Source organism: Petaurus breviceps, unplaced genomic scaffold (genome assembly GCF_028583685.1).
Source record: "Petaurus breviceps papuanus isolate PSGF00001 unplaced genomic scaffold, PetGlider_PUasm1.0 138, whole genome shotgun sequence".
NCBI classification, from domain to species: Eukaryota; Metazoa; Chordata; class Mammalia; order Diprotodontia; family Petauridae; genus Petaurus; species Petaurus breviceps.
This window is the reverse complement of record NW_027185694.1, coordinates 18,283,362-18,305,888: the sequence shown is the minus strand read 5'-3', so window position 1 is coordinate 18,305,888 and position 22,527 is coordinate 18,283,362. Positions and strand designations below refer to the sequence as shown.

The 22,527-nt window shown below is 43.0% G+C and overlaps 3 protein-coding genes across 4 annotated transcripts in view; 2 read left to right on the top strand and 1 right to left on the bottom strand.

Annotated features, from left to right (window-relative positions):
• CORO7 (coronin 7) overlaps positions 1-22,527 on the bottom strand; it is a 126,878-nt gene that overhangs the window by 18,009 nt on the left and 86,342 nt on the right. For both annotated transcript variants that reach the window (XM_069106439.1, XM_069106448.1), the window contains exons 10-24: positions 8,577-8,631; positions 7,121-7,178; positions 6,846-6,991; positions 6,591-6,683; positions 6,091-6,216; positions 5,580-5,709; positions 4,486-4,661; positions 3,505-3,613; positions 3,080-3,166; positions 2,815-2,957; positions 2,447-2,551; positions 2,251-2,336; positions 987-1,128; positions 690-779; positions 98-214 (exon numbers count right to left, since the gene is read on the bottom strand). In XM_069106439.1, the coding sequence (XP_068962540.1) occupies positions 98-214; positions 690-779; positions 987-1,128; positions 2,251-2,336; positions 2,447-2,551; positions 2,815-2,957; positions 3,080-3,166; positions 3,505-3,613; positions 4,486-4,661; positions 5,580-5,709; positions 6,091-6,216; positions 6,591-6,683; positions 6,846-6,991; positions 7,121-7,178; positions 8,577-8,631 (1,663 nt within the window). The remainder of the gene's footprint in view (positions 1-97; positions 215-689; positions 780-986; positions 1,129-2,250; positions 2,337-2,446; positions 2,552-2,814; positions 2,958-3,079; positions 3,167-3,504; positions 3,614-4,485; positions 4,662-5,579; positions 5,710-6,090; positions 6,217-6,590; positions 6,684-6,845; positions 6,992-7,120; positions 7,179-8,576; positions 8,632-22,527) is intronic.
• Positions 4,285-22,527, top strand: part of DNAJA3 (DnaJ heat shock protein family (Hsp40) member A3) — a 161,799-nt gene continuing 143,556 nt past the window's right edge. Inside the window, exon 1 of the mRNA XM_069106515.1 lies at positions 4,285-4,288. The gene's annotated coding sequence lies outside the window, so the exon portion shown is untranslated. The remainder of the gene's footprint in view (positions 4,289-22,527) is intronic.
• On the top strand, positions 10,063-11,406 carry LOC138143575 (meiosis-specific kinetochore protein-like). Its single transcript, XM_069064822.1, is given in 4 exon segments — positions 10,063-10,197; positions 10,199-10,225; positions 10,227-10,862; positions 10,908-11,406. Coding segments are annotated over 4 exon segments (990 nt in total). The 3' UTR covers positions 11,100-11,406.

Genomic DNA, 22,527 nt, shown 5'->3' with positions numbered 1-22,527 from the left:
GGCATCTGAGATGAGCACTTGTGGTAGTGGGGGTAAGTAGGCTTTTCCTGATGAGGTGGTAGAGTTTTTTGTGATTGGGTTTGGCTCCCCAACTCACCCTGACCCTTGGAAGTCGGAAGGCAACTGGCTCTAGGGAAGTCTGGCGGAGGCGAAGGCCCCGGGCAAACTCCACCTGTTGTATGTCACATTCCGTCTTGGGCAAGAAAGCAAAGCCCTGAGTGGGGAGGGTGGGGTGGAAAGGCAGTGTTAGAGCTCAGGACAGAGGAAGCCAGGCCATCCAGTGCTTCCCTACCCATCAGAAGTAGCAGGCCTCTTTCCAGCAGGCTCTGGAAAGAAGGCAGCCGCTAATCAGCCACAGCATCAAACTGCCTTCACCAGCCAGCTTCCTCTTCTGCAGAGATCAACACCTGCTCCCTGGTTCTTCCAGGTCAGAACTCACTTCCCTGAGTGACCACTAGAGGGCAGGGTCCTCTTGCTATCAGTTCTTTGATCTGGGGCCACATGCCTTGTAGGAGCTGACAAGGTTAATGCCCACTGTTAGGGCAGTGTTGGGTCATGGAGTAGAGTGGATCCACTTCATTCTAGGAAACAGGGGCCTCAGAGCATAGCCCAGAAGTGGCTGCATCACCTAGGGATGAGAAAAAGGACTGGGGGATGCCCAGAGCAGAATGGAAAGAGAGGACCTTTACCTTATGGGGGTCAGATGAGGTGAAGCTGTTGCATTCCAGGAAGAAGGGGACCTCTGGGAGTAGTTCATACACAAATACTCGTGTGTCACCCTGGTAGTAGGAAAGCACTGAGAAAATGTTGCAGCCATCTCTTCCAAACTTGACCTAGGTTAAACCACCTCAAGGGCCCACAAGGGCATCCAGCCCACATCTCCCCATTCCAGTCCTACTACCCTCCTGTGAACTATCTTTCTCAGTCCAAAGAGCACACCCAATACCGACTCCAGCCCATGCACACATGCCAGACCCCAGACTGACCTTGCCAGTGAGGAGGACAAGGCCAGTGTCTGGATCATAGTTGGGCAGTAGGGTAGAAGGTGCCACATCAAGGCCCAGCACAGCCAGAGGGCCCCCAGCCAACGATCCTGCCCCATACAGGAGAAGCTGGCGCTCACTCCGACTGCAAAGGTAACCATGAAAAGGGCCTCAGAACTGGAAGAATAGAAGTAGGGTTCAGAGGGGCAGCGTGAAGGAGAATGATGAGCATGGGTGTAGGATGCTTGGGCTGGAGAATTGAGAATTCCTCCTTTCCAGTGCCTTTAGAATGCATCCATTTCAAAATTCCCACTGCCCCCAAATCAGTCCTAGGCTCTCAATTCTTACAGTAATTTTTAAACTAGTGTTCCTTACACCTTCTAAGCCATTCAGTATGACACTAGCATATTCATGCAAAACTCTTAAAAGATTTTACAATTACAGAATGCGAGAACTGGAAGGCACCTTACAGATCATCTAATCTACCCTTTGCTCAGAAACTTTCAGTGGTTCCCTGTTGCCTAAAAAATAAAGTTCAGGGGGCGGCTAGGTGGCACAATGAATAGAGCACCAGTCCTAGAGTCAGGAGGACCTGGGTTCAAATCCAGCCTCAGACACAACACAATTAGCCATGTGACTTTGGGCAAGTCACTTAACCCTAACTGCCCCTCTAAAAAGCAAAAAAACAACAACAAAAAAATAAAGTTCAGATTCCTTCATTTGGCATTTCTTTCTACAACGTGAACTCGACATTTACTTTTCCAGCCTCATCTTCCATGAATCCTCTTTATGTCCCGTATTTTCCAGTCAATTTTGACTACTCACCATTTTCTGAGTATACCTGACTCTAAGCTCTTGCTCTTCTTGGCCAGCCCCCCATCTCTGCCTGTTCTTCAATGCCCAGCTCATGGTAGCTCCTTCCAGACATTCTTCTGTCCTCTCTTAGCACTTCATCTGTGCCAGTTCCATAGCACCTACCAAATACTTGTTTTATACTGCAGGTGGGTACATACTTTATCTCTTTTATTACACTGTAACTCCATGGGCTTTGTCTTATTTATTTATCTGTATTATTTCCCCAATGCCAACCATTGTGTCTAACACACAGTAGTACATAATCAGTGTTTCTTGAGTGAATATGACCAGGATTAGGAGGATTTGGGGGCTGAAAGCCTCAGTAGGTATTGGATTAGTAACAAGGAGATGGTTTTTTAAAAGAAGGATTTGGGGGAAGTTGCAGGTTTTAGAAAATTATGGGACCCTTCACCTGTCAAAACCAGACACCAGCAGACACCGGCCATCACACACCCAGACCACACGAGCTCCTCGACCTCCTTCAGGGCCCGGACCCTCCTGTAAAAGTACAGTATGACTGCTATGATCCATTTGGCTTGAGTTGGTCATGACAGGACATGGGTGGGACCTATGACCTCTCTCCTCCCCAACCCCTATTGTCTCTTCACCTGGATAGGTTCTGGGCTACGCCGGGGATCGAAGATCCGAACCCTCCCATCTTTACACACTGTTGCCAAGAGCTGTCCATCAGGGCTCCACGCCATACTGAAGATCTGGAAGAGAGGCACAGGGATGAAGTACAGGCTTGCTCTGGACATGCAAAAGCAACATTCCAGACCCTGACAGTCTGACTGCCCCCAACTCTACCCTACCTAGCACTTCTGTGCTGTCCCTTGCTTTTACTCAGCTACCCAAGGATGATGTAGGGATCCCAGTCTGAATAGTAGGCCCTGATCATCTGGTCCTTTTGTCTCATTTTCCCAAGCTTTATTATCTCCCCTTCTCTTAAGAGTCTGACCCTTTGACCTCTTCCCACCTGGTCCCTATGACCCTGAAGCCTTATCTTCTCCATCCCTGCCTGCAGGTCCCAGATCCGCACACTCAAGTCATAGGAAGATGAGGCCAAAACATCAGATGCCAGTGGGTGGAAGCGCAGGGAGTAGATCTTCTCTGTATGGCCTGAGAGAAGTTAGGGAAGCAGGATCATGTGGTGATTAAGGCACCCTGCCTTCTGCCCTTTGTCCTCCTCATTTCACACCTCCCTCTATACCCCAAACTTTTCTCCATCTTCTTTGTCTCACCTGTTAGTATGGCCTCAGGTGTAGTCAGAACTTCCTGCAGTCCTTCAGGGGGTACCCGCCACAGCCGTATCCGGGCATCTTCCCCAGCTGTGGACAGGAGGGGAGGTGACCCAGCCAGGGTGCTTAGCCTCTGCAACATCCACTCAGAAACCCTGTCCCCCTTCCCAGAAGCTCCTGAGCTTCCATATTCTGTCCTATTACCCACAGAAAAGCTTCCTGATCTAAACTGGTCACAGGGGAGCAAGGGAGGAGTCCAGGGATTCAACTGTGGCATATCAAGGCCAGTGCAGAGAGAGATAGAGAAGCTAAGCTCACAGGGTGGCTAGGGAGGTAATTAGAGACGATCAGGGGAAATGAGAGAACCAGCCCCAAGGGGCAGTGTCTGCCCAACAAGCTCGAAACAGGGAGCCCCCACCCTCCCTTACCCACAGCAAGGCGGTACAGGTCAAATGGATCCCAGGTGAGGTCAGTGACAGGCACCCCATTCTGTAGCGTGGGCAGTGCAGTATCAGGCAGACGGCCAGGTTTCCGCAGCTGGAATATGAGGTGCCCCATGTCCCAGGGCCCATAAGTGCCAGGCAGAAAAAAAGGCACCTGCAATCCTTCCAACCCTGAACCCTCAAGTGTCAACAGGCAAGCAAGCATGTTTAGGCCCTGCTTAAGAGCTAATCTGGGAGGGGGCCTGAGCTGGGATGGGCTCCTAGAGTCCAGATCCTCCCTACCACAAGGATGGCTCAAGTTCTCTGCCTCAATGACCCACTGTCCATGCCCTACATATGGTTCTCCATTTTCCCAACTGTGATATTCAGGGAGGTTGGCACAAAAGACAATTGCTTGTTACTCCCCAAAGGCACAATAGGTAGAGCAGTGATCTAGCAGTCAAGTGGAATATCTAGGGGACACCAAAAGATCCACTCACAGATATCTCCTCACCTATCCCTTCCCCCCGCCCCCTGCCAATTATTGTAACTGCTAAGAACTCCTTGTGCATTGTAACTGCATTAAAAGCATCTTCGTTTTCTGGGATGGACAGTGACCCTGGCTGAGCAAGACATTTGCAAGAATCAGAGTCTGTGAGTAATGCCTCATCTCTTGCTGCCATCCAGCAGAGAGCAGGGAATCACTGGGATGTTTGATGAGATCAAGTTTGAGAGGCCCTAGGCATCTGTGGGACGGGGAGTAGTGGGAGATATATGTATGTACATGGGGTGGTGGAAAGAGGGACAGGGAATGGAGCATAGGATGTGACACGGAAGAACCCTTTCCACTTCCTACTCCTGCCTGGGACTGGTTCTCACCCCAGGGATTTGCTCTGCAGCTGGCTCTAAGACCCTGCGTGGGTCAGCTGGAGAGAGCTGAAGGGAAGCTACGCTAAGTAAGGAAACTGATATCAGATGGGTCCTCACCTCCAGAACAGCCACCTGTCCACCTGTGCTCAGCAGGGGCACAGCAACATGGAGGCGATTGGCACAGAAGCCATCACTCTCCCCAGGGGTGGTAAGGTTGAGTCCCTTGAGGTTGGTGATGTGGGTATCACGATGGAGCACAGTACCCTGGGCATGGCGGAACTTGGAGCTAGGGCCTAAAGGAAAGGGGGAGAATTGGGAAGGTAGCAAGGGGGTATAAAGAAACACATTAAGAAATATTTCATTGGGAGTAGTTCTAAGGGTCGGCCCCTCCCCTTCCCTCTTTCCTCTCCGAGCCGCTGGCAGTGTGTCTCTTCTGCGATCATGGCAAAAATCAAGGCCAGGGATCTTCATGGGAAGAAGGAGGATTTGTTGAGGTGCCCAATAAAAAGACAAATTGTTATAACCAAAAAAAAAAAGAAATATTTCATTGGGGTGAGGGGTAAAAGAGAGATGGGGAGAAAATTTAGAACTCAAAATCTTGTGAAAATGAATGCTGTAAACTAAAAATAAATAAATAAATTCTGGGAAAAGAAATACTTCAACAAATAAAATGTATCCCCTTGGAACAACTCTCCTACCCTAGGCCTCCCAGGTTGGGATCTTTTCTTCAAGGTACCTCTGAGCCTGGTCTGGAAAGAGCAATGGAATAAGACCCCAGAAGTCTGAGCTACTAACTTGTGTCACTGTGGACAGAAATGGTTCACTTTCTGAGTTTTGGTTTCTTCTTCTGTCAAGTGAGGGAATACTATCTGTTGTATCTCTCTCCCTTCAAAGAGATGTTGTGAGGAATAAAGGAGAAAACAGATCTAAAAACGCCTTGGAAGACATTACAATGGGCTGCTTGCCCAGAGCTCATGTCCAGGCAAGCTGACTTTCCACATCCCACAAGAATACCATGGCCAAGGAAGGGATGCCTAAAGGATAGTTGGGGGGACAGCGGGGAGCCAATCTACAATGTGCTTTCCTGGGGTGACAGCCCCATCACAGATGTATGGCCCAGCTCTAGCCAGTCTGCAGATATTCTCCTAACACTCCTTTCTTGCTCTGTGTGAGGCCCAGGGAGCTGTCCATGTTTCCCAGTTCCTACTTACCCAGGAGGCTTTGCAGTGATCTCTGAGAAGGGCTGGTGCCAATGCCACTAGTGCTAGAGAGTGAGCGGCCCAGACTAGAGGGGGTGGAGGGTGAGGTGAGAGAGCTGGGTGGGGAGGAGAAGCTGCCCTCCTACAGAAGAGAGGAAAACAGTCAGAGGTCTTGTAGCTTCTTAGACACTCCTTCCTTCACCCCTGTGGATGAAAAGCTGGGGTGTCTCACTACCTGTTCAAAATGGATCAGCCCTCAATGTCAGTTCAAATCATGACCAGGCACAGTGTCAGTGAACACAGAGGCAAACCAGAAATGACTCTGGAGTCTTGCACTCCTGGCCTAGGATTTAGGCCCTACCCAGACACTCCTATCAGGATTCAGGACACAACCTGCCCCTCCTCAGTTGTCCCTTGGCCCCTGACTATTTGGGTTTGGGGCTGGTTAAGTGCCAGGTCCTGTCTTTTTCAACATTGCACTCCAAGTTCTGGTGTTTGTTCAGGCAAAATTAGTAGTACTTACGCTTGGGTCTGGGTCACTTGTTGGCACCTCCTGAAGCCGGGTGGCAGTAGAGAGCTCTGTGGGCACCAGGCAGGAAGTGAAGCTAGCATGAGGCCGGTGGGCAGGATTCAGACTAACCCTCTGGACCTGTGTAAAGGGTCCCAGATAATGAAATCATAGGCTGGGCCCAAGAAGAGGAGGCAGCAGCGGGGCGGGGTGGGTATCAAGATCAGAGTTCCATGATGTTGGAGAGCATAAGGCTTTACCAAGTGCCTGGGGCATAGAAAAAAGCACTGTCTATGGGATCAGGATGGGCTTAGTTGTATAAAAATAAAAGTTCTCCTCCCCAGTCCCTTTAAACAAGCATGCACTCATGCCCAGGAATGCCCACTTAGGAGCTTCCCCAATTCCCTAGAAAGGGAATTATGGAAAAGGGAAAGGATCTCAAGCTGTGCAAGGCAGGAGGGGGAAAGATTGTGTCTGAAAGAGCCAAAGTTCCTCTCCGTGGGCTAAGAGCTCACCTGCTGGTTGTCTCCAGCCCACCAACCCTGGGCACTGGTGGCAGGCACACTGCCCACAGCATCAGAAAACAAGTCTTCATGGAATTCTATAGACTGGCAGGACAAATGAGCATTCAGCCATTAAAATTTTAGACTAATGTTGCAGCCTGTTTCTGCCCACTGACCCCAGGGAATTCTTCCCGCCAGTTCCCAATATGACATCTTCCCTATTCCCATCTCTTCCCAGGGGCATAATCCAGCCTTAGACCTCCTTACCTTTCGGGGCACAACATAGCTGATGGGAATGATAGCACTTTCACTGAGCTGCAGCACTCGAAGCACCTCACAGGCCAGAACGGCCAGTGCTCGACGAGGTACCAGGGCCATTCCTCGGCACTTGGGCTCCAGGACACACTGGTTCACTGGAAGATGCCCAGGCATGGGTCATGGGAAGGATAGGGCTATGGGAAGGGAGATCAGAGTAGGAAGGGACTGAAAGTCAGGAGCAGGAGAGGGAAGGAAATATGGGGCAGAGTGGGAAGGGCACTTACCTTGGGTCAGTGTGGCCTGCTGCAGTGACACTTCATAGCAGTATATCAGATTCTCAGCCTGCAACATAGCCCCATGACTCCTGAATCCTTGGCCTCTTAGTCTTTCACCTTCCCAGCTACCCACTCATTCATTCTAGCTCATAATGACTTCCAAAGGGTTTTATTGTCAGAATAAAACCCCCAGAATTCTAAGCAATAGGGAGAGCCCTTTGGGCAGCCTATGCTGTGTGTAGGCATGAAAGGGAAGTGTTCATTCCCAGTAAGAGTAAGAAGACACATTAGAGGCCAACACATCTGATCTGGGATGGATTTAATTACTGTCTCTATACTAATGATTCTCAAGTCCTCCTAATCCTGCTGGAAACTCTTTGCTGACCTCCAGTCTTACATCTCCAACTGCTTTTCAGATATCAGGACTGGATGTCTAGTAGTCATTTTAAACCCAATATATCCAAAATAACACTCACCATCTTTCCCTCTCAACCTCCTTCCCCTTCTACCTTTCTTTCCTTTTACTGCAGAGGACACCATCATTCTCTCTAGTCCTCAGGCTCACAACCTAGGAATCAACCTGGATTCTTCACTATCACTGCTCATATCCAAGCCAAAGCCTACCAATTTACCTCTGCAACATCACTGGAACAGCCCCCTTCTCTGACCCTGCCATCACCTCATCACCTCACACTTGGATCCTCAAACTTGCCTGCTGGTGTGTCTGCCTGCCTCAAGTCTCTGCCCACTCCAGGCCATCCTCCACTTAACCTAAAGCTCATGTCTGACTATGTCACCCTGCTACTCAACAAACTCCAGCGGCTTCTTATCGCCTCTAGGAACAAATACCAAATGCGCTATTTGTCATTTGAAGTCTATTCCTAGGCCCCTCCTCCCTTTCCAGTCTTATCATACTTTACTCCTTGACATGTGCTCTTCCATCCAGTGACCCTGGCCTCCCAGCTGTTCCATGAATAAGGCTCTCCATCCCTTGGCTCTGGAATTTTCTCTGGCTGTCCCCCATGCCTGGAATGTTCTCCCTCCTCCACTCTACCCACTAACCTTCCTAGCCTCAAGTCTCAATTTAAAATCTCTTACTGAAAGACTTCTTCAACCCCTCTTAATTCTTGTGCCTTCTTTCTGTTAATTCCTTTTTATCCTGTATATTCTTGCTTTGCATAAATTTGTTTATATACGTCTCCATTAGATTGTGAGCTCCTTGAGGGCAAGGGCTGTCTTTTGCCTCTTTTTGTATCCCTAGTGCTTAGCACAGTGTCTGGTACATAGTAGGTGCTTACTAAATGTTGATTGATTGAAAAACCAATGCCCAGTATGATCGTCTCCAACATGTAACCTTTCACTCAAGTCAAACCTCTTTGACATGCTGTTTATGTTTTACATAGGATTTGCAGTAAATGAATTCTAAGGTGCCTTTTAACCTTAAGAGTCTATGATTCTCACTCACCTTTCCACCTAGGATTAGGAGGCCAGAGTCAGCATCTAGCAGTGGGATCAGAGACCTGTAAAAACAAAGGCACAGTCACTGAGACAGGGCTCTCAAGGAAGGGAGGAACTCCTGGGGTCAGCCAAGGAGTATTATTTTCCATGGCTCAACATACCATATGTGTGTGTGCATGTGCATTCGTGTGTGTGTGTGTGCGCGTGCATGCATGTGTGCGTTCCTCTTCTAGACTATAAGGTCATTTGAGGGCAGAGATCATACCTCATTCATCTTTTTATCTTCTCTAGGACAGAGTATGATACACTGTGCATGCATAAATATGACGTACCTGCTATTTCATCATTGTGGGGAATTTCAGATGTGGGAATTCCCTCCACAAATGCAAACTGTAATCCTTTTATAACCAGCCCTAGAGAGTGCCCTGTGACTTTTCCAGGGCAATTAGGTTAATAAGTGTCAGAGGGTCAACTAATTTGCAAAGAGTAGGGATTTTTAAAAATGTTTAGTGAACAAATGAATGGCTTCAGTAGGGGACAAAATCTGTCCCCAAGAGGCTAGTTCTGGTCTGCCTCTAGCTGAACCCTGCTGGAGGTAAGGGACCTGTGGTTAAAACCCATCCCATCCTTAGAATAACAAGTACAAGTGATTTGGTCTTGTCAGGGGGACAATAGCCAAATAGAACATATACTCTCCAATCCCAGGAGAAAGACTTCCAGAGCTGCTGAGATTTGGAGTGTTGAGTTAGTTGGAACAATTGCTCTATCAAATCTGATCTCCCATTGTTCTCCCAGACACTATCCTCTAGAATTCCAGCTAAATTGGCATCATGGAAATACGTGGGAGCCCATATCTCCCCACCCCCACCCCTACAAACAAAACAAAACAACCCTCCAATAAAGCTCTAAAATGTGGCAGAACAACGAGAAATAAAACAAAACAGGAGCAGTTATAAGCTCCCTCATCCAGGCCAGGGAGGCACAAGAAAACTGTCAAACACCTGCTGGGGCTCTGAGAAAAAACAGCCCAGGGTAGGTGGGAGGCATAGACACACGCAGTCTGGAGCCACAGCAGGACACAGGCAGCCTCTAAGGCACGGAGAAGGTGGCCGAGAAGGGGCTGAGCTCAAAATCTAAGTTGGGTCACCAGGAGACTAAGCTCAAACCCAGGGATTCCTGCACATCCAAAAATAAAGTAGTGCCTTTCTACTTCTACTTAAGAATAATACGGGAGAGATCAGAGTCAAACTTGAGTACAAAGTCCTAACTTAGAAACTAAGGCTGAAGATATTATTAAACAGAATAAAATGGCAAACACAATGAAGAAATACGATGAGCTGAGAGATACCCAGGAGGTAAATTCAAAAGAAGAAAAAGTAAGTTCAAGTAGTGAGTCAAAGAAAAGACTGGCTTAGCTATAAAGACTAGAGGGGAGGCACTGGACGTCGCAGGGGCTAAGTGCGGTCTGCCTGGTAGCCGCCCCAGAGCCCGCCATGTGGCCGAAGGGCACGTACTTCCTGCGACCACGGTGGCCCAGGCGGAGACTGAAGCACACCCCGCCGCCCGGACCCAGCCGTGGCCTCCCCGAGCACCAGCCCCGTGAACACGCCAGTCCAAGTGTTTTTTCTTAGTATGCAGTTGAATGTTGTACACCAAAAAAAACCTACAAAAAAGCCACATTAATGAAGACTCCAAGAGCATGAACAGTCTTGCACAGAAGGAATCAATGACTGATGATGATCTCCAAGGAGAAAGTAATCCAAATAACACTCAAATAAGTTCAGGTATAACTTCATCGAGTAATATTTCTTCCTCTCTTTTGAGATCTTCTGATATGAATTTTCATATAGAAACCACCAGCTTTGAAGATAGTTTAAGTAGTTTTCCATCACCTGAAATATTCAGGGGAGGAAAGTTTTTAGATATTAGTGATTCTACTTCTGAAGACTATCTCAAATTCAAGAATTCTACTTTTCTGGATACCAGCAGAGCAGTGGCTATAGAGAATATGCAGCAATTTTCAAATCTTTCTCCAATTTTAGATAATTCCATTTATAAAATTTTGCCTGAAACAGAAAAAACTCCATATGTTAAGACTAAGCCTCAATGCATTACATCTAAAATGTGCTACAGTATTAAATCATCACCAAGAAATAGATGCACAAAGATACCATGTTGCTGTCCTGGAGGAGCATCTAAAGATATGGTCAAGAAGCAAGTGGATAAGGAGAAATTAAAAACTAAGAAGGTGGTGGACACAATGGAAGGGACAAGCAACCAGTGGAGAGAGGAGGTGATGGAATCAAGAGCTCAAGTAGAGAGGGTTGACACTGCCAAGGTTTCATGTACTACAAATGAACTATTCTGTATTGTTAAAGCATCACCAAGAAACAAATCTATGAAGACGCCATGTTGCCCTTCCAAAAGAGTGCCTGAAGATATCATAATGGCATTTGAATGTGTTGGCCAAGCTTTTCTTTGCCATTCAAGATTAGAATATGAAGAGAAGTCTGGATTTACCTGGAAATGAGTGGCAATGATCCTAGTCCAGATTCTCAATGAGAAGTACCTTTGTTGTGCTAGATATATTTAAGTTTTCATCTTTCCTTTTGGTCTCTTAAATAAGCTTCCCTTTGGCATGCTGTCACAGGATGCCATTTGCTTTGAAAAGGAAAACTGAATTCATGTGTAGCTGAAATTGAGATCACTGTGCACCAAACCAAAAGATGTTTAACTATGAAGTCAGCATTGGGTATTATGTAAGATCCTTTGTTTTTCATGTCTGCTTAATAAATATATTAAGTAGTTTTGCAAAAAAAAAAAAAAAGTCTAGAGGGGAGCCTGGATCAAATGAAGCAAGAGATATAAAATGTAATTTTAATTAAAATGATAGGTATGATGAAAACAACGGGAAGAAGAATTAACAGCTTAAAACAGAAAGTGGTAAACCTTATCCAAGAAACAGATTCCCTAAAATTTAGTATGGGTCAATCAGAAAACAATATGAATATTAAAACAAAATCAAAAGAAAAAGTAAGCTATATACTATTAAAAATAACTGACCTGGAAAAAGAGGTCAAGAAGAAATAATGAAAAATCATCAGACTACCTAAAAATGATGACAAAAAATAAGCCTTAATAGCATATTTCAAGAAATAATAAACCTGGCCAGCCAAGTGATAAGATACCAAGGACCTAAACAGAATTTTAAGAAAGTTAGATTTCATAGATCTCTGACAATTATTGAATGGGAACAGAAAGAAGTATTACATATTTCTCAGCAGTGCATGTCATATTTACAAAAATGACTATATTATATGGACATAAAAACATAAATTCAGGAAAGCAGAAATATTAAACATCCTTTACTGACCACTATTCAACAAAAATTATAAATAAGAAAATCCTTTTGCAGAAAGGATTAAAATAAATTAGAGGCTAAATAATTTAATCCTAAACCTATATCTACTATTTCTGTGCTTTGTTTTTGACCTATCTATAATAAACGAATCTTATATTAGTTAGAATGGGCCAAAGGACAAAACATAAAAGTAAGAGATTTCATCAAAGAAAATGATAACAATGAAACAACATACAAAATTGTGGGATTCAGCCAAAGCAATCCTTAGGGAAAAATGTATATTTCTAAACACTTTCATCAACAAAAGAGAAAAAACAAAACAGTAAGTTGAGAAGGCAACTAAAAAACTGGAAAAGCAACAAATTTTATAAACAACTAAATACCAAATTAGAAATTCTGAAAATCAATTAAGAGATTAACAAAACTGAAAGCAAAAAACTCCACTGAATTGAAAAACAAAATGAGGAGCTTAAAAAAAAGAAATAAAATAGATAAATAGCTAGTCTGATTTTAAAAAAGAGGGAAACTGTCAATATCAAGAAATGAAAAAGAAGTATTTACTGAAAATAAAGGAAACTATCAGAAACAACTAAGCCAAGTTATATGCCAACAAAACTAAAAAATTAGATGAAACAGACAAATACTTTTAAAAAATGTAAAATGCCCAGATTTTTTTAAAAAGAAGAGAATTTAAATAACCTAGAGAAAGAGAAATAAAAAAAGCTAAAAATACATTCCTTCCTACCAAAAAAAAAAAAAAACCTACCCCAAAACCAGGACAGATACACTAACAGATGAATTCTGCCAAATATTCAAAGAACCATTATTTCCAATATTACATAAACTATTTGAAAAAAGGGAATCCTGTCAAACTCTATACAATATAATAAGGTCTAGACACCTAAAATGGAGAAACAAAGCAGAGAAAGAAAACTACAGATCAATATCCTTAACATTGACACAAAAATATTAAACAGAATATTTGTAAAGAGACTAAAATACGAGGCGGCTAGGGGGCGCAGTGAGTAGAGCACCAGCCCTGGAGTCAGGAGGACCTGAGTTTGTATCCGGCCTCAGACACAACACACACACACACACACACACACACACACACACACACAAAAACTAGCCATGTGACCTTGGGCAAGTAACTTAACCCCAATTGCCCTCCAGAAAAGCAAAAAAAAAAAAAAAAGACTAAAATACCAAGACCAGATTGTATTTATTCAAGGAATGCAGGGTTGTCTTAATATTAAACATAATTATATTAACAACAAAAATAATAAAAATCACATGGTTATACCAATAAATGTTGAAAAAAAAAACTTTTGACAAAATTTCAACACAGATTTATGTTAAAAAATCCTAAAAAGCAGAGGAATAAGTGGACCTTTCTTTAATAGGGTACATAATTTCTATCTAAAACCACAAAATAACATTATATGTAATGGAAGGCTTGAAGCCTTTTCAGTAAGATTAAGGATAAAGCCAGAATATTCATTATCAACAGTCTTTTGCTACAGTGCTAGAAATGCTACCTATAGCAAATTCCTTCTATGATACAAATATGGCTTAGATACCTAAACCAGATTATATGATGGCCTATATAAGAAACTAAAAAGCCAATTAAAAGTTAACTGAAACAATAACTTAAGCAAAGTTGCAGGATGTAAAATAAACCCACATAAATCATCAACATTTCTGTGTATAGTATTACCACAAAATATCCACTCTACTTCAGCCAGATCTTGCCATGCTACCATGAACATACCATGTTTGTAATTTAAGGCTTACACTAGAAGACCTCAAAGGTCCCTTCCAGTTAGAGTCTATACATTATGATTCTCACAGGTGCCTAAAATGCAGAATAGGAAGTGGTCTCTGGTCATCTAGTCCAATCTGTACTAAACAAGAATCTCCTTCACAACATACTCAACAAGTGGTGATCTAGACCTAGTCCAGTGTGGATAAACCCATTATCTCCTAAATTAGCCCATTCCACTTCTGTAGACCTTCCTGAATCTGCCTCTACAACCCCCACCAAATGCACCTTGGCCCTTCAGAGCCTTAGCCCTCTTCTTCATGACAGACTTTAAACGTGGTTATCACATCCACCTCCCTCCCCTCTCTCCTGCCAGTCCTCTTTTTTCTAGACTAAACATACATACCCAGTTTCTTCAACTGATCCTCATATGGTATGAGCTCAATGGCCCTTCCCCATCCTAGCTGCCTTATTCTGAATGTTCCCTAGTTTGTCAGTGTTCTTCCTTATATATGGTGCCAAGAACTAAACACAATACTTCAGATGTGGAGAGAAAAGGGGAGAAAGCCTCTCAAGTCTTAAACTATATTTTTCAGCACAGCCTGAGAACTAGTTAACTTTCTTGGTTGACATTATCACATTCATTCTCCTCTGACTTTTTGCACAACTTGGTTTGTATTACTCTCCTCAGCACTTGGTTATACACTGTCTTGTCATCACCATGGAAAGAGCCCAGGACATGGAGTTGGAAGACCTGGCTTTGAGTCTGTCTTCTGCCATTAGGTAGCTGTGTGCCCATGGGGGCAGGTTACTTCACCTCCGAGCTTCATTTTTCTCTTCTAAAAAGAGGGACAATGCTTGTGTCACCTAGCTCACAGGGACGTTGTGAAGGAAATTATTTGTAAACTGAAAAACACTATAGAGGTGTGTCATTATTCATTATTTCATTTGTTTGAGTCTTGTCTCCCCCTGTCAGGGGTATTCTCCATGAGGGCAGGGCCTTCTTTTCTTCTTCTTTCTTCTCCTGTGGCCTCTTTAGCACAGGGCTAGGCACAAAGGAAAAATCAAAGACTAGATATTAGGCTCACACTGTGTCTCTCTGAAGCCTCAGCAAAGCCCCTGCTTCAGGTATTTTCCAGTGTCTCTGCCCAACATAACATTCTTAGTACCAATGCTCCAATGGCCTCTCCCTAGGCCTTGGTGCCCTTTGGCAAGGTGCCAGTGGGGTCACAGGGGTAGTGAAGTAGACAGGTAGGAATAAGAGGAAGAATGTTTGCAAACTCCTGGGAACCTTCTCTTCTCTGCTTCCCCAGGAAAGGCTCAGGGGATGTCTTATGGGAGCCCTCCTCCCTACCTCTGAGCTTGGCTCAGGGCCATCTTGACAGCCCCTAAAATTTACAACTTCCCTTTCTGGGCTCTGTAATGATTCTTTATAGCCCTTTAGCTCTGGGAACAATATTCTTGCCCACAGCCTTCTGGGGCTGCTTCCCACCAGGTACAGCCTGGCATTAAGAACTAGGGACTGTGGGACACCATCTCCTCAAAGAGACTTGTCAGGAAGCCTCTTGACCTTGGTCTTAGAAAAAAGGCCAAAATATATTCTGCTGTTTGTGTGCCTATTTCCTCCTCTGTCTTGGAATTTGCCCCCTCATTCCCAACATGCATAAGCATATCACATATAGATACACAAACAGATATACAATACAAACATACATAGATAATACACTTATACTCTGTACAAACAGATAGATATAATGAACATGAATGAACATGGACACATAGATTCACTCAGAATAACCAGAATCAAGGGATCTGGGTTCAAGTCCTGCCTGTGCTAATTTGCCCATGGGCAAGTTATTTAACTTCTCTGAATCTCAGTTTCCTAATTCGTAAAATGGGAAGAATGCTATGTCTATCATATTGGAAAATCACAAAAGATAACAGAATCGTGATATTTAGAATATGAAGGGATGTCAGTGGTCACTTAACCTAACTCCTTTATTTCTGTGATGAGGAACATGGGGCTCAAAGAGGTTAAGTGATTTGCCCAGAGGAGCAGAGCAGAAATTCTTTGGATATCCAGGACTCTTTCCATATTTCCTTTTTGCCACTGTCAAGAACACGTAGGGCTGGGAAAGGAGGGAGCCTAGTCATGAAGGGAGAGCAAGCAACACAGCAAGTGTTGTAAAGTCACTTAAGTCACCCAGAGGGCTCTATCATCACCCACAAAATAGTAAGAGATTCAAAAGAAGGCTTGACTCTACACAGAGTAGATCTTTTTTGCAGAATCTTTTTTTACATAAAGACACAAACCAGGATCACCCAGGATCACCCAGTAAGGAAGCTGTGGAAGGATTACAATCTGTACCAGTATTATCCAGAGCCATAACCAGGGCTGGGTAAGCAGGGCTTTGCCAGTGGAGGTCAATGTTGAACATATATACTCTTTTTGTTGTTGTTGTTAAATGCTTTATAGTGTATTTGAGATTTTTTAAATAACCCTCATAACCTCCACCATATCCACCTCTGTAATGTTTTTTAAAGCTAGGCAAAACTGTGATTATTCCAACACCTCTCAAGGCAGAGGAAGAGTAATATCTTAACTCATGTACTATTTCAAAACAAATGAGCTAGTTAGAAAGAAAAAATTAGTTAAACTAGAGAGCTACCTGTCAGCCCATTACTGCTAAAGCTCTGATTTCTCTAAACTATTATAGTAATGGATTTCCTACTCAACCGATTAAAAAAATGGGAACTACTTACAAGAAAAGACGAGAAAGTGATGGAGAATGTCACAAAGTGCCAATAAGGCAGATATCTGGCTAATTTTACTCAAAGAGATAATTTTACAAACAGATCACCTTAAAAGTTTTTCAGCAGAAAATGAAAACTCAATATAATCTTTAAGTTTCAGTGAATCCAGTGTAATGCTTCAGACTGAATTACAAAATACAAATATTGTACTGCTCAGATTTATAACCAGATCTTATTGGAGAAGTCAAAGAGAGGGAAAGTATATATATCAGAAGAATCTGACCCATGTGTGGATCACAGAAATTATGATCTTAACCTCAAAGATGAAGTGTTACATGAAATAAAACAACTCAATGCCGATAACCATCATGATCCTTCCTCACTGCCTAAAATTGCAGACAAAATATTAGGTTGATCACTCATAAACCGGAACAAGGAGAGATGAGTACAAAAAAATAATCCAACGGTGAAACTGTGGAGCCTTCAAGTTAAATATACTTAGTTCCTGCAATTGATCTTTACTTGATTTGGACTCAAGGCCCTTCACTATCCTGGCTGTGGCTGCCCTCCGATGGACACTCTCTAGCATATTAATCAATCAATCACTCAACATTTATTAAGTGCCTGCTATGTGACTGGCACTGTGCTAAGTGATGGGGATAAAAAAAAAGAGGCAAAGAACAAGACAAAAGTGCCTTTAAGGAACTTATATCTAATGGGGGAGGTAACAAGCAAGCAAATATATACTGAGCAAGCAATATCCTTCTTAAACCTTGGTACCTAGAACTAAAGAGTACTTCAGGTGAGTGTGCAGAAGACAGACGACAGTAGGACTATCACGTCCCTATTCCCAGCAGCCATCCCCCTCCTGATGCAGCTTTCTTGGCTGCCCCATCACATTGCTGGTTCTGATTGAGCTTACAATTCACTAAGACTCTCTGATCTTTTTCAGAACCACCACTATCCATGTGGCCCCCAGCTTCTCCTTGTGAAGTACAGTTTTTCTGGTATCCAACTCAAGACTCAACATTTATTCCTATTGAGTTTCAACTTATTAACTTCAGCCCAGTGCTCTAGTATCATAAGATTTTTTTTTTTAGATTCTGACTCTGTCATTCACTATTTTAGCTCCACCCCCCCCAGCTTTGTGTATTCTGTGAATTTGGTGAATATATCATGTAAGTCTTTATCCAAATCACTGATAAAAATGCTAAATAGCAAAGGGCCGCCTGAAGTCCCTCTGGTATTCCACTGGAGATGTTCTGCCAAGGTGACCCTCAACCATTAATTTCTCTTTTAAGCCTGACCATCTGACCAGTTCTGGAATCCATCTGATTGTATTTGTATCTAACCCATGTCTCTCTACCTGCTCCAGAAGAAGAGTGTCAAAAGCTTTGCTAAAATTTATGTAAAATGGCATTTAAAGCATTCCCCTCATGCATATTATTGTAAGTAATCATATCCCAAAAAGGAAATGAGGTTTGTACAGTGCAACCTATCCCTGATGAGGCAATGCTGGCTGCTTTGGAATCACTGATTTCCATTTTGGACATTAGCCAACCATCTCTTTAATTATCCATTCTCAAATTGTCCCTGGGATTGACATTAAGCCCACACGTTCTGTCTGTGCTCTTCTCTTTTCTGAAAAGTGGGGCATCTGGGACCATCATCCGTCTTAGGGCAGCTCCCCCATCCCCATGATCCATTGACAGTGGCTCAGCCATCACACTGGTGGGTTATTTGGGGACTAGGCAATGATGTGAACTCACCCAGGGTCATTTCTACTCTGTCATTTTCAGTGGATGGATCCCTTTCCTTTGCAAATAAAATGGAAACAAAAGAAAAGAGTAGCCCTGCCCAGTTTCTGCCTGTTATCAGTCATTGCTGTGCCCTCCACCACAAGCAAAGGTTCCATTCCTTTGATTCTTTTTTTCTCTAGTATAACTTTAAAAAAAAAGTCTGATAAAATAAGTAGATAATTGAAATACATTTTTGAAATGGAAATGTTTAGAAAAGAAGATAAGGTGTTAATTGGTGATACTATAAAAGAGAAGTTTTCTGTATGAGAAAAATGGCAACATTTTGAAAGTTATTTTAGATGTTATTGTCTTCTGTAAAAAACAAAAAAAAAAAACAAGAGAGGAAACTATGTTTGGAAGAGGATGTTGTTAGACCTAGTTGATGGACAGATGGAGCGTTCATAAAGTGCTCAGTAGGTGTCAGGCACTGTGTAAAGCACTGGAGATACAAATACAAGGAAGGAAGACAGTCCCTGCCCTCAAGGAGGTTATATTCTAATGGAGGAAGACAACAGCTAGAAGAGGCTCCAGGATGAGATGTCCAAGAAGGGGTGTGGAAGCCTGATTCTGGGCAAGATCAAGCAAGAGCTCAACTATCATGGAGCAGAGTGCCAGGGGAGATGAGGGTGATAGCCAGAGCTGGCAGCACCGTGAGGAGATAGCCAGGAAGCTTAATGGTTAGTTTATACTGACAAAACTTTTTTCTTTTTCTTTTTTTACAAAGGATGGCTCACTGGGAAGGAGTGGGGAGGAATATAGTTGGAAAATGAAGAGGACGTAAAAACAACATATCAAGAACAATTTTTTTTTTTTGCCTTTTGGAGGGCAGTTGGGGTTAAGTAACTTGCCCAAGGTCACACGGCCAGTTTTTTTGTGTGGGTGGGAAGTGTCTGAGGCCGGAACTGGAACCGAATTCGGCTCCTCCTGACTCCAGGGGCCGGAGCTTTACTCACTTCGCCACCTAGCCTCCCCAAGAACAAATTTTTAAAAGAAAAAAAGTGCTAAGCCACTGAAAAGGAACTGTAAAAGTACTTGTTATCAAAAACACGAAGTAAATTTCACCATTTATTGGAGAGAAATATTACAATAATCCATAGAATTAAGACACGAGTATTTTTCTTGATTATGTAATTGTACTCCAAACATTTTACACCATCAACAAATGAGCCAAATTTATTAGATTTGTCCATATTGATGCTAGAAGAATGATGATTAAGGAAAGTTCTATTGACTTCATAGAAACACATGAGGAGACAGGAAGGAAATAAATATTTATTAATCACTTACTATGTGCCAGGCACTGTGCTAAAATGCTTTACAAATATTATCTAAGTTGATCCTAATAACAACCCTGGGAGGTAGGAGCTGTTATTAGGCATGGGTGTGATAAACAAAATAATGGATAAACTAAAACTTGTTTGAATCGACATTAAAAAATTCCCAAGATGAGAGTTATGATAATGCTTTAATTATGTCTGGCATTTATAATGTCATCCAGACAGTTATGCTGAAAGAAAATAACCAGCTAATGTTGTCCCCTCTTCCCTAAACTATGCATTGAGAGTATGTAAGTCTATCTCGATATTCTTTTGGGGGGCTAGTTTAAAAGGTCCATACATTTCTTTTTTGACTTGGCCTGGTTGAGCAAGTAGGTAGACCACACTATGTCTTGAAAATAGTGCTGAAAAAACACAATTGTGCATTCTGATGATTGCTAATGCTGTTCATGCCTTACACAGACACAGTAAAGAAGCCCAGGGAGCCTTGAATAGTATAATATCAGAGGCCTCAATATTGAATTCAGTGTCTACTGTGCCAAATATTCTTGTGTAAATTAATGACAAGGCTTATTATCTCTACAGAATGATATTTTTAGTCAAACTGGGGAAAACCAAAACCATCCAAAGGTCTGCAGGGTAAAAATGTATCAAGGGAGTATGCTGATGCATGGGCTAAAATTGTTTTCCCAAAATAGATGAGAAAATCCATTATATTCAAAAAGGCCAAAAGAATAGCTAGGAGAAAGAGCTGGACTTAGAATCAAGAAGACCTGAGGTTCAATTCTGGCCTCAGACACTGACAGTGTGGCCTTAGGCAAGTCAGGTAACCTCTGTTTGCCTCAGTTTCCTCAACTGTAAAATAGGAATAATAATATACTACCTTGCAGTGTTGTTGTGAGGATCAAATGAGACAGCATTTGTAAAAGGCTTAGCAAAGTGCTCAGCACATAGAAGGCGTATACAAATGATAGTTATCATTATTTTCAGAGGGCTGTCTAGAATTCTCTGATAATCAGAAACAGAAAGTCAAATGACCAAATTTCTGAGTCACAAAATCAAAGATGTAATCTTTCAGCTGAATAGATGTAGAAGGCTAACATGAAAATACATTGGTTTCAACTAGATTGGAGGTATAACAAATTAAATAAAGACTCTACTGATTTTAAGTTTCTTTTGGAAACAAAAATTCATTTTTTCAATAAATTTGACAAATTTATAGCCCAGAGTAATGCAACTGGACTAAAAAAGTATAGCAGTGACTTAAATGCCATAGAAACAGAAAGTTTTAAACATCAAGCTCCATTAACCCTCCCAGTACAGAGAAAGTCAGCAGCAACATCAGACCTACTTAAAAATGATACCTAGATGTGGCCTTAAGGAATCTGATCCAGACCTAAAAACAACAATGAGACTATTTTTAACCTCAGCCATAACAGCAGCATCATGTGAGAGATCTTTCAGTAACCTGAAATTAATAAAAAAACATACTTAAGATCTCTTGCTCAAGAAAAATGAATCTAATGCAGCCATGCTCTCCATCTAAAAACAAATTACAAACAAAATCCATTTTGACCAACTCACAGCTGGTTGTGTTACAAGTACAGCTCCAAGAGTTCACTTGGGAGAAAAGCAGGATGCATTTTCAGTCAAGATCAAGAAACATTTATTAAGCACCTCTTCCTATGTGCTAGACACTGTACTAGGTGCTGAGGATACAGAGACAATGAGCTAGTCTCACACCCTACCAGGAGGATGCAGCATGCTTTCAGCTAAGTGCGTGCAGAAGATCTGTGAAATTAAATTAGTGCCAGTGGGGGTTGGGGAATGAGGCAATGAGAAAAGGCCTCTTGAGGGCACTGGCACTTTGAGCTGAGGCTTGAAGGAAGCTGAAGGCTCCCAGAGGTCAAGATGAGAAGAAAGAGTATATGGGTAAAGCAATGGAAGAGGTGGCAGACAGAATGTCCTACAGGCAGCAGTGAATGGATCAGCTTGGCTGGAACCAGGATGGGAAGGATTGACTGTATTTAACTAAGGGCAATGCGAAGTCACTGAGATTCCTTGAGCAGGAAAGTGTATGGTTAGACTTGTACTTTACAAATACCAATTTGTTAGCTATCTAGAGAATGGATGGAGGAGGGGAAAGATGAGATTCAGGGAAACCAGGTAGGAGGCTGCCTCAATAGTCAAACTGAGAGGTGATAAAGGCCAGGACCTGGGCAGTTTGGGTATAACTAGAGAGAAAGGGATGGATACAAGAAATGTTGAGGAGGTAGAATCTATAAGACTTGGTAAATAATTGGCTAAGGTGATGAGAGAAACTGAAAAGTCAAAAAAGAGTCAGCCCTGGGTTGTAAACCTGGTGAGAGGGAAATGATGCTATCTTCTACAGAAATACGGAAGTTAGGATGGGTAGGTTTAGGGGACAAATAATGTTCTGTCTTGGACCTGCTGAGTTTGAGACACCTTGGAGATATGGGACTGGAGCTCTGAGAGCTCTAGAGAGAGATGAGGGGTGGATTGCAGATGTGGGAGTCATCTACATAGCTGAACCTAAAGGGAATAATGAAATTGCCAAAAGAGAAAGTACAGAGATAAAAAAGAGCCAAGGCTACAGCCCTGGTCTATACACATCCATAGGGCACAAGGGATAATGTTCCTGCAAAGGAAACCAAGAAGAAATGGTCTGACAGGCAGAAAGAGAAGTGTCACAAAAATGCAGAGAAGAGAAAGTATTCAGAAGAGGGCAGTACTTAGCAGTGTCAAATACTACAGAGAAGTCAAAGGTATGAGGACTAAGAGAAGACCACTGGATCCAGCAATAAAGTGATCACTGGTGATCTTGGAGAGAACTGTTTCAGTGGAACAGGGGAATGAGGGAGGAAGCCAGATTTCAAAGGACTGAGAGTGGGAAATGAGTGGGAAGTGAGAGAGTAGAGGCAAAGAGTACAGATAGCTTCCCCCCCACCCCCAGAACTACAGCCGTGAACACCACTAATGTGGAA